This window comes from Mustela lutreola, chromosome 4, assembly GCF_030435805.1.
Source record: "Mustela lutreola isolate mMusLut2 chromosome 4, mMusLut2.pri, whole genome shotgun sequence".
Lineage (NCBI taxonomy): Eukaryota > Metazoa > Chordata > Mammalia > Carnivora > Mustelidae > Mustela > Mustela lutreola.
Window position 1 is genome coordinate 116,750,363 of NC_081293.1, and position 14,781 is coordinate 116,765,143.

Consider the following 14,781-nt stretch of genomic DNA (forward strand, 5'->3'; position numbering starts at 1 on the left):
TTTTGAACAGGAAAGCCTATAGCAATTATCCTATACCTGTCCCATCAGTGTGTGTTGGGTGTGTAGGTAGTGTGCATGGGGGTGGGGAGGGCAAGGGAACTTGTCTCTTTAGGTCACAGGTCTTCAGATTCAGAGAAACTGTTCTTGAGGAGTTACACTTAAGCAACTATACTTGAGGAGCCTCATACACCTTGATCTGATTTTGATAAAGAGATTCTGGACTCTGATGTGGTGCATAATTAGATTAAACTTTTATGAAATGTGGAAGGAAGGGAGTGTATTCTGCATGTGGGAGGGACATGAATCATTTGGGGGAGGGGCCAGAATACAGCCTGGCCATCCAAAATCTTATAGGATATCTGGGGAGATACACACATGGAAAGCTAAAAATTAGTATTTATAAATAATTGTAAGTGAAACTCATAAGCGAACAATATGTAGTAGGTCCCATAGCCATTCAGCAGAGACTAAACTGACCTGATATGGACAAGGAGAATAGTCATAGTGGAGATATCACCAGAGCTGAGATTTGAAACATGAATAAAATTTAAATACATTGAAGGGAAAGGATTTTCTGCAAAAAAGAATTATATAAACAAAGGTAAACAGGCAGACCTACACATTCTGTGTTCAAATCATTCAAATCAGTTAAGCTGAAACCATTAGGCAAGTCTGTGAGGATGGGGATCATGTCTTTCTTATTTAGCATTATATCCTGAAAGCACAGTACAGTACCCAGTTCAGAGTCAACATTATTATATTTTAAATGATTATTTTATTGATTTGATTTTTAAATATTCACATTTAGTTAGGAAAAACAAGTGAAGAGAAACCTGTAGAAGAACCATGAGGTACTAGTCTATTGACTTTATTCTAAATTGAGTCAGTGAAAAATTATAACATGGATAACAACAAGAAAACCATGTTTTAGATAGATTAATCTAGTGTAAGACAGTGAGGACTTCCACTCAGAATTCTCTTTGTTGCTTCCACCTCCTGAACACTTAAAAAATGATTTTTGTGATGTTTTAACTATGAATAAAGAATTATGACAGTTAGTCACTTAGCTAGTGAGTCCAGTCACCCACTCAGCAAGGCAAAAGCTTTATTACCTTACACTAGTCTCAAAGAACAAGTTATGGTTCTTATATCCATGGAAGAAGCTTCAGAAGGAGGACTAGTTCATATTATAACAGCACCTAGAGTTTCAGACTACATCTCTCTTGAATGTTAAGAATTCTATGTAGTAAAAGCATAGTGGAACAAGAAAAACTATGAAAATAAGGAACACTGGGGTGCCTGGGGGGCTCAGTCGGTTAAGCGGCTGCCTTTGGCTCAGGTCATGATCTCAGGGTCTGGGATCAAGCCCCATGACAGGCTCCCTGCTCAGTGGAGAGCCTGCTTCTCCCTCTCCCTCTGCCTGCTGCTCTGTCTTCTTGTGCTCTCTCTAAACAAATAAGTAAAATCTTTAGAAAAGAAAATAAGGAACACCCACAAATATAAAGAATGTTTCAAAATGTTTTTATCAATGCTAAAGAACTTCTAAAGCAATAAACAAAACATGTATTTTCAACACAAATCAAAATATTTAGAAAACTCTACCCTAAATAGAAATATTCCAAAGTTGTTAGAGTATACAAAATGGACCTCTTACTTCAAATACTTTGTGGAATAAGGCAGAATATGCCCAAGAAAAGAAAGAAGCAAAAGAACAATAAAACAGGATGAAATCCTAGAGGATACTCCAACGGGTGGAAAAAGGAGGAACTCATGGAAATTTAAGATCAATTATAAAATATGAAAAAGACTGCCAGTGCCCACTAATATTTATGTGCTTTTCTCCTGCCTTAGAATACTGCTAAATTCTCAATCTCAGCCTCTTAGAGTTTGATAACATCATTTAAAATGCTAAGGTGGCTAAGGACACCTGGGTGGAGCAATTGGTTGGGCATCCAACTCTTGCTTTCGTCTTAGATGGTGATCTCAGGGTTGTGAGATCAACCCTACCTCAGGCTCTGTGCCCACTGGGGAATCTGCCTGAGACTCTCTTTCCCTCTCCCTCTGCTCCTTGCCCCCTACCCTGTGTGCACACATGTGCTCTCTCTCTCTCCTGATTAAACAAACAAATATAAAATAAAATAAAATATTCTGGCTAAAAATACATGGCAGAATCAGCTTAGTTTTTGAAATTTTTCCTATCAACCTATGATCTCTCTTCCTCTGGTAGAAGCTTAGAAGTCACACAATGAAGATGGCAGCATCACCTTTATGGAGAGAGCTAAGTCCATCTAAGGAGCTAAGTCCAAATATTGCATTATCACATGTCTAAATCCTGAAAAAAAAATTTATGCTGTCTGTATCACAAAGTAAGCAGTAATTCCTTTCTAGTTATTTACATAAAAAAGTTTTAAGTGTCCAGAGTCAACATTATCATATGTCAAAATGATAATCAAACTGAAACTTTACAACAGACTTAACAATATACCTTAGAATTTGAACAAAGCATTTTCATGAACTTCATGAAAAGTTCTATTTAATCTAATAAAATCTTTTCTTTTGAAATTTTTACATTATTTTTGACTTTTGCACAAATTCACCAGTGACTACACGTCATTTCTTAAAGCAACATGGGACATTATTTATAAAATTCTGATATCAAAGTCATCAACTATGCTTATACAGCTAATGGAACTTTTATTTCTGAGAGTTTCTAAAATTCAAAGTAGTTAAGCACAGAGAAAATGAGAGAACTAACACTCAGCAAATTATTTATCAATATATAATCTTGACCTTAAAATAAGACCCTAAGTTACACGGGGAATCTAAATATTTAAAGTATACTTTTATTAATAAAGCACTTATTCCAAATAGTAACATAAGTTAAATATAAAATGCGAAAACAATGGTCATGAGTATGCCTATAGATTAAAAACTCATTAATTGTTTACATTATGTTATAGGAGTTCCACCAAGGTGGCAGAGGAGTGGGGGACTCCTTTTCAACTGGTCCCCTGAATTTAGCTAGAAATCTACCAAGCCACTCTGAGCACCCATGAAATCAGCCTAAGATATAAGATTATACATGTCTAGATCTGTATGGGGACATGGAATCAACAGTCCATAGGTGCACCTGCTTTCAAACCACCCACCCACCAACACCAAAACCCCCAAACTCATATACTCAGTAAATCTAACAAAAAAGACAGGTATTGCCATCACATTTATGGTTAAAAAGAAAATGGCTTTTTACAACATCTGTATGTTAGGTTAAAAAAAAATCTACTTGAAAAAAAAAAAAAATCAGCTTAAGCCTTGCTTAAGGAAAAGGAAGCCAAACTAAATAAATCCTGGACTGGGAGGTCTTAGAATACATATATTTCCCAAATCTGTTTTCTCTAAGTCAAATATTTATAGGTAGTGAAACATTTCCCCATAAAACAAATTTCAAGATTCCCAAGCCAGCTTGTTTAAATACAGCCAAAATATGATTTACGTTAGATGACCATCACCATTTAGAACAAAGAATTCACTGCAATATATATTCAGAGTTCCAGCTTGGGATGATCCCTGGAAGACATCTCTCTCTACTGAAATTCTTATAGCTAGAACATAGGGACTTCCCTTCATTAGCCATGACTCTGATCTTCCCACCTACAAGACTGTAGGGCTAGAACACTACCTGTTTGTCTGTACCCATCCCACCTCCAAACTCCAGTAGCATGTTCATACAATGACAAGGACATCATCAAGGATGGAAATAGGGGTGGTTACTTTTGAGGCAAGAAACTTAGGCTTGTCTGAAGGGTTATTGAAAAGTAGGCAGTCACTGACATGACTAAGAAATGAGGAGGGTTTCTTTCTTATCTAACCTCTCTTTTACAAACTTACTACCACTGAAAAATCCAAGTGGAGTGTGGGCCAAGGTCCAGATGGGGAAAGCAGGGTTGAACAAGAAGGAAGATTTTCAACAGTGGCAACAGGATCAAATTTTCCCTTCCCTTACTTCTTCTCATTGCTGTACCAGTGTTACAAATAATGAAGACCACAAGTTCTTTAAGGATAGGAATCATCTCCTGCCCAACTATGTATTCTCAGTGTCCAAAAATCTGGCACACAGTCAATATATGTGTTGAATGAATCAATAAATGTAACTGCAGTGAATGCTGTAATTCATCACCTAGAATTCCTCATACCTGAGGGCTTATTTTCCTAGCTGAAGGGAGTACTACTGGCAGACAGCCCTCAGCTGTCAGCCCTCTTAGGGAATTGCTTCAGCTAAAAAGAGTCATTTTGGCCTAAGACCATACCCCTTCCTGGTGCATCTTACATCTAATTGTTGGGGATATAAAGGTCCAGTTTTCCTCACCTCGACTTGAAACAATTCTGAGGATGATCCCAGCTTTAGAGCTCTCCCCTTGGAGTCACTGAGGCTGCATTACAGTCCAACTTCTCCAGGGGAAATTGGGCTTCCTTCCTTTGCATGGCTGCGGTTCCAAGACACCTCCCTTAGCAAATGTGCTGCACTCTAATTTCCATTTTAGAGTCTGCTTTCGAGAAACCCAACCTGAGACTACAGCCCAAAGAGGATCCAGGTCTGACCCAAATTTAAACCGCCCAAGGAAAGGTATCTGACTTCATATTAAAGGTCAGTAAATACAAAAGGCTTTACAAAGGCTAAGGAATGAATTCTTCTGTCCCTAGCAATTTATTTACATTTCAGCACTTTAAGTAAACAAAATCAAAAGACCTAGAGTTTTTTGAGGATTACCTCAAAAAGGTACATCTATTTACTATCACGTAAGCTATTAACAGCAAACTGTACCAAATTCAATTCTTATCTAACTTAAAAGAAAGCAAATAAGTTAAACATTAATGGACTTAGTATAAATATGGTATAAAACACTGCAAAGAATAGTGCTGTTCTTATCATAGGTGTTAATTAACATCTGACTTGGTAAGGAATTGCCTTTCTACTAAAAGCTACTCAATATATTAAGTACAGTACTTTTCACTATCATTAACAGAAACGCAATGCTAGATAAAAGTCATTATTAAAATATGAAGAGTTACAAATTAGCAGAACTATTCAAGACATAGCTGAGCAATACATAAATAAAAAATAACAAAAGGAAATGCATTAAAAATCAGAATTACTATTATCTTTAAGTTTAACAGCATAATATTTAATTTCTTGCCAAAGTAAAATTAAATAGCTTACGAGTCACTTTACGTTTTTTTAAAAAGATGATTAGTCTGCCATTAATTATCTAGAGGGCGAGCTTCCTAATGGCAGATCCTTCTTCGACAACAGAAATGAGAGTTATGTCTTAAAATTTATGTTATATGCAAAACCAAAAGACAAGTGACAGAATGGAAGACGATATTCACAAATGACATAGCAGATAAAGGGCTAGTATCCAAAAATCTATAAAGAACTTATCAAACTCAACATCCAAAGAACAAATAATCCAATCAAGAAATAGGCAGAAGACATGAACAGACATTTCTGCAAAGATGACACCCAGATGGCCAACAGACACATGAAAAAGTGCTCCACGTCACTTGGCATCAGGGAAATACAAATGAAAATCACAATGAGATACCACCTCACACCAGTCAGAATGGCTAAAATTAACAAGTCAGGAAATGACAGATGTTGGTGAGGATGCAGAGAAAGGGAACCCTCCTACACTGATGGTGGGAATGTAAGCTGGTATAGCCACTCTGGAAAAGAACATGGAGGTTCCTCAAAAAGTTGAAAATAGAACTACCCTATGACCCAGCAATCACACTACTGGGTATTTACCGTAAAGATACAAATGTAGTGATACAAAGGGGCACGTGCACCTGAATGTTTATAGCAGCAATGTCCACAATAGCCAAACTATGGAAAGAACCTAGATGTCCCTCAACAGATGAATGGATAAAGAAGATGTGGTATATATACACAATGGAATACTATGCAGCCATCAAAAGAAATGAAATCTTGCTATTTCCAGCGACGTGGATGGAACTAGAGGGTATTGTGCTGAGCAAAATAAGTCAGAGAAAGACAATTATCATACGATCTCTCTGATATGAGGAATCTGAGAGGCAGGGCGGAGGGATTGTGGGAGGTAGGGAAGGAAGAAATGAAACAAGATGGGATTGGGAGGGAGACAAACCATAAGAGACTCTTAATTTCACAAAACAAATTGAGGACTGCTGGTGGTTAGGGGGTAGGGTTAGGATGGTTGGGTTATGGACATTGGGGAGGGCATGTGCTATCGTGAATGCTGTGAAAAGTGTAGGCCTGATGATTCACAGACCTGTACCCCTGAGGCAAATAATACATTATATGTTAATAAAAATTTTTAAAAATTTATGTTATATGGAATGCAGATGTATTAGGCTTCTATTATCTTACCATGAATACTTCCTAATGTAATATCTCCAGCAACAGAAGATAGAAATGATGAATCTGTATAAAGATACTTGGCTTCCAGCAAACCATGTTCAGTAGATATATTAACAGTACTTCCTTGCAGTTTATCTATGGTCACAGTCTATTAAGAGAAAAACTCAAAATCAGTTCATTATAAAAGAAAGACTGGTAAAAAGCCAAAATGATACCTATAGATTTAGTGGGCAAATTATATAAAAAGTTACTACCTAGTATGCAATCACTTTGCTGATTTTAATACCCTGGCTCTAATTATAATACTGTGAGCCAACAGTGTATTCTCCGTGGAATGTGGAATGGACCCATTAAATTCAATTATTTAGAGCTTCTTTAATTTCTCTTAATAATGTCTTATATTTTCTATATAGAGTTCTTCAACTTTTGTTATATTTATTCCTATTTGGTATTTTCTAAATGCTATTATAAAAGAACTCTTTTTTTAAACTTCATTTTGTCTTAATTGGCTTTAGTATTTGATCTTAAATCCAACAACTTCAGTAAACTCACTAATTTTCATAATTTACCTGAATTTAAGAAAGTTTTTCTACATGTATAACTTGTATTGCCTGCAAGTGACAGTTTCATTATTGCCTTTCCAATCCTTATATTAATACTGTTTTTCCTGCTCTGTCCTGCTTAACTATTTGGCACAGGCCTCCAATTCAACAGTGAACAAAAGCAACCTAATCTTATTCCTATTCTCAGAGGGAAAACTTAAAATATAGCATCATCATTGAATAAGATGTTTGCTAGAGATATCCTTTAGATCCTTAATAGCATATCCTTTCTATTTCAAATATATTTTGTTGCTGCTATTGAAATTATAAATGGGTTTTAATTTTAGCACATATTTTATCTTTTTTTTTTTTTTTTTTTTTACTATCATGATTTTCTCTTGTCATCAGTTACTGTAGTGAATACACTGTTATTGCTACAATTTTTTCACTTTAAATCTAATAACAGGGTGCCTGGATGGCTCAGTGGGTTAAACCTCTGCCTTCGGCTCAGGTCATGATCTCAGGGTCCTGCGATTGAGTCCCGCATCAGGCTCTCTGCTTGGTAGGAAGACTGCTTCCTCCTCTCTCTCTCTGCCTGCCTCTTTGCCTACTTGTGATCTCTCTCTGTCAAATAAATAAAATCTTAAAAAAAAAAATCTAATAACAAAATAGGTTTCTATTGAACAAAATGAAAAGAATTTTGTATTTATCCCTAAGCTTCCCTAACAAGGAATTTAGCATGAATTTGTTTCAAATATTGAGCACAATGTAAAATGAAGATACCTAGTTAAGGATTCCAAATTATCTCTATCAAATTTTAAACATGTTTTATAAGCATCGAGTGAGTGTTAATATAAAACTGTTGACAGGAAGGCTCCATAGCCCAGGGGTTAGAGCACTGGTCTTGTAAAACTGTTGACAAAAAAATCCAATCACCAGGAAGACATGCAACAGTTTTGCCCAGGATAAAGAAAGATCATTGCCCACCTTTAAAGAAAGATCATTGTTTTTCAAAACATCATCAGTATACCAATATCATTCATTCCTACCTAATATGTGCTTCAGAAACTGTTAAAAATTCAAAATACTATTTAATAAGAACTGAGTTTCAAGAATACTAAAATTTAGAAATATAAAAAAGAGAAAAAAAGCACTCAGAGGTTCCACTGGGAAGCAAGTTAGAATGACTTTGCCCTCTGGATTTGAAGTATGTAGCTTTATTTTTAAACTTTTATTAAGCACTTAATATACACCTAGATGCCTCTTATCTACAGTTTCTTTTAAGCTGATTATGGATTCATAGGAATTTTGACTTTAAATTTAGTTTCAATAAATCAGTCAAAAAAAGGATATTTTACCTACATTCATTCAGATTTGTGAGAATGCAAATGTTCTGCATTGCCTGGGTTACAGTACAGATGTAAAATTCCTGAAAAAATTTGTCCTTTACCTATGAAGGTTTGTCATGAAAAGTTGCTTTATGCATGGTTTCAAACTCACCAAGCATTTTCATTAAGCAGACAACAACTCTAGCTTTTTATAGATAATGAGGCTGGTTTTAGGGATAAAAAAAGATTGAAAGAGTATTTGAAAGTTAATTAAACTGCCAAAAGGGCACTTTTGATTAGATTCTCCCCACAACCAAATAAAGTCTTTAAGGGGCTTCTTATGAATATCTGGAAATGGTCAAGGGTTTACTTTGTTCTTTAAACACTAAATATTTTACCTTGTAAAAAACTAGAAAATATCCTCCCCTGCTGCACCAAAGCAAATGAAAGCAAGTGAAGGTACAACCCTTCCCCACTACAATAATATAGGTATTTTAGCCAATCACTCCATAAAACTAATTTCAAAGAAATTAAAAATTCACTGAGGACCACACATAATGTATTGTATCAGATACTAACATAACAATTAAAGCTAGGACACCATAGTTTATGGCAAAATGCTGAGGCTCTTGTTACAGTTATTAATGCTAATAGAGCAAATAGTCATAAACAGACTCTTTGGATTAAACTATCTGGCTTGCTTATTAACAGAAATAACTACTAAAAGATCAAAAAGTAGATCCAAAAATTAATACCTTCTTGACAGAGATATCACTATAAATTAATTTTCTTTTCTACACAAGGAAAATTTTTTGTAAGTTTAGTTATTATAAGTCAACATTATATATAATGAAAATCACACTTTAAGGAAGCACTGTAGCTTTGTAACCCAAACTAAAAGAGGTCAACTGACAACTATGTCACCAATTCATCCAACCATAAGAGGAAATTAATTTCTATCTTCTCTGTACCAAACTTAGGATACTAAAATAAATGATACTATCTAAAACAGCTGCTCCATTTAAAATGATACATTAAAAATGCTGTTAAATGTTTATAATACTCATTTGATTCTCATAATCTTGTTAAGTAGGTAAAACAAAATCATCTCTATTTTACAAATAACAGAATGAGTCTCAGTAAAGTTAACTGGCAGATCTAGGACTAGTCAAGTTTGCTTTCCCATGTTTCATTTACCTTTATCATCATTATAATAAACACTGGATTAGAGTTAACTAAGTGCCAGACTTTAGTTACTTAATCTGTATTAAATGATTTAATCCTCATAACTCTTTGAGTTAAGTCCATTACTATTATTCCATTTTCCAGAAAACTAAGACACATAGAGGTTAAGTAACTTGTCTTAAGTTAAAAAGCTTAAGTGAGGGGCGCCTGGGTAGCTCATTTGGTTAAGCAACTGCCTTTGCCTTGGGCTCAGGTTATGATCCCAGGGTCCTGGGGTGGAGCCCACCAATGGGCTCCCTGCTCAGTAGGGAGTCTGCTTCTCCCTCTCCTCCCAGTGTGTACTCTCTCTCACCATCTCTTTCAGTCTCTCTCTCTCCCTCTCTCAAAGAAGTAATAAATAAAATCTTTTTAAAAAAAGATTAAAATAATAAATAAAGGAATATATTTAGGAATTTGTTAAATTTATAAAGGAATTTATTAAATAAAGGAATAAAATACTTAAGTAGCTAAGACCTGGATTTGAACCCAGGTAATGTGATTCTCAATTCTGTGCTCTTAACCAAGTCACTATGCCACCTATCAATTATCTATAGCACACCTCTGTGAAAGTTGTATATTAAGAGTTAACACGTATCATAAGCATTTATTTTATACAAAACCCCACAAACTTAGAAATAAATTTTAAGTATTAACATTACATATAATACAAATAGAAATAATATCTAGACTAATTCTTTAGTACAACAAAACTAAATTAGGCAAGAAACAAAACAGTATAATAGAAAGTAAGAATAAATGAATATTCAATAAACCATGTAAGTTGGAACAAATAAATAATTTAATGAGTGGAAACAGCAGCCAAAATGTTCAAAATAGCAAATAATTAAGAGATAATTTAAATTTTCCTTTGAAATGTTTGTAACGTGGATCATTTCAATTAACATAAGCCATCATTTAAAGGACAGACCTTGAAGGAACTACAAAGTTGTCCAATTTCCCTTTTGTACTTCTAAGCCCACAATAAGCAGAGGGGTAAAACTAAATGCCATCTCAAAAGAGCTGCCACATAGGCCAGGCAGTATCTTTCAATACTTTCCTAGCCTAATACTTTATAAAGGATAAATTTAAATGTTTGGGCTTAAAAAATCTCCCAAGGTGATAGAAAATAAGTGACAATAGTAGAAACAATTACTGTTATAATCTACCTTGTTTAATTATGCCAACAATAATCTACCTACAAGATATACTTATAACGCATCCTCATCAATTACCTAAGGATAAAGCTTAGTAAAGAATTTAAATTTATAATGAAAGATTTTGCAAATTGCACAAGTGTAAAATAAAAGATGAACTAGCTCTTTCTCAAAGATTTAAACATTATTCATAACAAATTGTGACAATTTATACTTCAAAATTATTAACTATATTCTTTTTTCTTTTTTTTTTTTTAAAGATTTTATTTATTTATTTAACAGAGAGAGATCACAAATAGGCAGAGAGGCAGGCAGAGAGAGAAGAGGAAGCAGGCTCCCTGCTGAGCAGAGAGCCCAATGTGGGACTAGATCCCAGGACCCTGAGATCATGACCTGAGCAGAAGGCAGTGGCTTAACCCACTGAGCCATCCAGGCACCCCCTTAACTATATTCTTAATACTATGCTAAATCACAGAGAGCAACAAAAGTTAATTAAAAAATGCAAACTATCTCATAGCAACCAAAATCCCTATGGATAATAAAAGCTTTTGGAGAGTAGTGATGCTATCCAATAGTGCCACCTTGTGGAAAATACTGAAGAGAGTTGAGTTTTGAAATTCAACCTTCCAACTGGCTAAAAGGTAAACAGATCTTAGAAAAATGCTCAAATAAATCTAACACATAAAAAAATTTAATCCTAACCATGGCAGTAATACCTAATGATCAATTTTAATCCACGATCATAAACATCCCTTCTGAACTGAATTAAAATTTAATATTTAAAGATGTTATCAATTCCAAATAAATCATTACCTGTCAAAAGTATTATATCACAAACTAAAATTTAAGTTGTATAATATTTAACCACTTCAAATTCGAATTTACTAATGAACTAAGGTGCATTAAAAAGGAGAGAATGTTACGCTACGAATTTTACAGAAACTATATATAAGCTGTGTGAGCCACCTTGAAGCAAAATTATAATTGCTAACAAAAAAGTTTCAGTCTTACACTTTTATCCGACGCATGAATATCTGTATTTCCATAAACTGTTCCCAGGCAAATTACTTTGCCTCCTTTTGTCTGAACATGTAATTTTTGACTCTGAAAGACAAATACAAAAATAAAGAGAAAAAGAATAAATTTGATTTAGACTTAAAAAAATCCAGCATTTTATACATTTTTAAAAAAATAATAATAAAGCAGCAAAAGGATCCAGAAACAAAATAGAAATGCACTATTTGGAATAATAAAATCAACTGGTGGTAGGGGCACCTGGGTGGCTCAGATGGCTAAGCATCTGCCTTCAGGTCAGGTCATGATCTCCAGGTCCTGGGATGGAACCCCACGTCTGGCTCCCAGCTCAGTGGGGAGTCTGCTTTTTCCTCTCCTTCTGCCTCTCCTCCTGCTTGTGCTTTCTCTCTTTCAAATGAATAAATAAAATCTTAAAAAAAAAAAAGAACATCAACTGGGAAAGAATATCAACTGCTGTTAAAGGATTAAATAAGTCATCTGTACTCATTATAGGAAAAAGAAGAGATACTTGGGTATTCCAGGAGCTTCACTGAAGACGGGCTTGGGAATATAAGATCACTCTGACTAGCTAACTAAACAAAAATGTTGCGGAAGATGACAATAATTACTATTACTGTTCATCATTATTAATATTATCATTGTTTTTTGTTTTTAAGGATTTATTTATTTGACAGAGAGGGATCACAAGTAGGCAGAGGCAGGCAGAGAAGAGGAAACAGGCTCCCTGCTGAGCAAAGAGCCCGATGTGATGCAGGGCTCCATCCTAGGACCCTGGGATCATGACCTGAGCCGAAGGCAGAGGCTTTAATCCACTGAGCCACCCAGGTGCCCCAATTATCACTGTTAATAAGAATAATAGTTACCATTACTTGGCATTTTCTTTGACCAAATACAGTGTGACTCATGTGATTCACATGACTGAATCTTCACAACAACTCAGAAATAGGTGTCATATTTTTCCAATTTACAGAGGAAGAAATTCAAGAATCAGAAAGGTTATATAACTTTAACAGGTGAGAGAAAACAACAAAATATAAACTAACAGAATCAAGGTCTGTATGATTTCAAAACCCACATCTATGGCTGGAATCTTCTGAAGGATATATTCATACTTAACGGTAACAGCCCACTGATTATTAAACTTTCTAGCATATCACACCCCAGAAAATGGAACTCTGGATAAAAATGTCTCAAGCACAAATAAAACAGCAGTCACTGTTAGCCTCCTCTGTCAAAAAAAAAATTTATAAAGTATGTGTGGAGTGGTGAGGGATCATGGGAATAGAGGGAGAGAAGGATTTGATTTCACACTTGGTAACTGTGGAAAAAACTACCGTAAGTCTACAAAAATCTACACCCCCCCCAAGTAACAGCAATATATCTGGGCCCATGAAGAGACGATATTTTCCAGCTTCTGTTACCTCTAAGCGGTTGCTAAGTTCTTGCCAACAGAGTGTTAAATGGAAATGCTCTGTGCAATTTCAAGGCTGTTGCTTTTAAGAAGAGTTGGTGTGCCTTCTTTGTGCTCTGCCCCTTCTACCAGATGAGTGCAAATTACAGTAACACTGTAAGAGATGGCAAAGCCAGAAGATGGAAAGAACCTAGAATCATAGAAGAGCCACGTACACACTTGTAACCACATACACACGTGGTTATAGAGAGCCACGTACACACTTTCTTACCACAAGTAAGAAATAAACTATAGTTGTACATGAGCCATTTTGTTTAATCTATTTTGTAGAGTAGATTGGTTTACCTTAACCATTACATACGTCTTCAGTTCTGCCATAATCATAAAAAAAAGGAAAATAGCAAAGAAAGAAAAATACCAAAAGCAGACTAACCAACATCATGATCAGCAATAGCACAGAAGTGTCTAAACCGTAGGGAAAAATTAAATTCAAAACAACCATATACCCTCTGGTTGCTTTACTCAAGGGAAAAAATAGAAAAAACTTAGGCAAAAAAGCTCAGGAATGAACTTCAAAAAATTTAGTGAGAAGGACAAAATGAATCATTATTAAAAAAGTTTATATGGGGCACCTGGGTGGCTGAGTTGTTAAGTGTCTGCCTTTAGCTAAGGTCATGATCCCAGGGTCCTGGGATCGAGCTCCACATCAGGCTACCTGCTCAGCAAGAAGCCTGCTTCTCCCTCTCCCACACCCCCTGTTTGTGTCCCCTTTATCATTGTGTCTCTCTCTGTCAAATAAATAAATAAAATCTTAAAAAAAAAAAAAAGTTTATCTATATTACGGTGGTAGACTATGCCCAGAGACACGAATCTGAAGTCAAACTGCGTTTTATATGTAGTACTCATCAAGCAGACAAGTAATTGATAAATTTTTGAAAAGAGTACCTCCAAAACAAACATTACTTCAAATCGAGCTTACATAATTTCAAACTTACATGAGTTCCTATGACACTTCAGAAATTTAAACAAAATTCATGTATGCGTGACTTATTTTCCTAAGGAGATAGTCATCATTTTCAAAGAGAACTAAGACTCAAAGATATTAAAAGCTAGTGTTATCATTTAAAACTAATCTAATTCCAAAAAATTAGATTATAAAGTTTTAAAAATTATATAAAACAAAATAAATAAATCAGAACCGAATGAGTATAAACTACTGTATTGCATTTTTTAAAACTGCAAATGTGTGGCCTTTCACGAGTTATGTATGTTGCCTAAAATATTTATTTACTTATTCTCTAAGAGTGCACAATAAATGTAGTATTGCCATGTATTTTACTCAACAGTAAAGAAAGGTAGAGAGGCCACCCAAAAAGAGAAAAAAGAAATCTTGCCATTTGCAATGACATGGGTGAAACGAGAGGGTATTATGCTGAGCGAAACAAGTCAATCAGAGAGACAATTATTATATGATCTCATTGATATGCAGAATTTAAGAAAACAAAACAGAGGATCAGAAAGGAAGAGAGGAAAAAACTAAAGATGAAACTAGAGAGGGAGACAAACCATTAGAAGACTCTTAATCATAGGAAACAAACTGAGGGTTGCTGGAGGTGAGGGGAGTGGAGAGATGGGGTAACTGGGTAATGGACATTAAGGAGGTTATGTGATGTAATGAGTGTCTGGGTAT

General features: G+C 35.0%; 1 protein-coding gene across 3 annotated transcripts in view; it reads right to left on the reverse strand.

The window, feature by feature from the left end:
* The window catches only part of FAM185A (family with sequence similarity 185 member A), a 54,399-nt gene that overhangs the window by 31,435 nt on the left and 8,183 nt on the right, over positions 1-14,781 (reverse strand). For all 3 annotated transcript variants that reach the window (XM_059170914.1, XM_059170913.1, XM_059170912.1), the window contains exons 3-4: positions 11,657-11,749; positions 6,407-6,545 (exon numbers count right to left, since the gene is read on the reverse strand). In XM_059170914.1, coding sequence (XP_059026897.1) covers positions 6,407-6,545; positions 11,657-11,749 — 232 coding nt within the window. The remainder of the gene's footprint in view (positions 1-6,406; positions 6,546-11,656; positions 11,750-14,781) is intronic.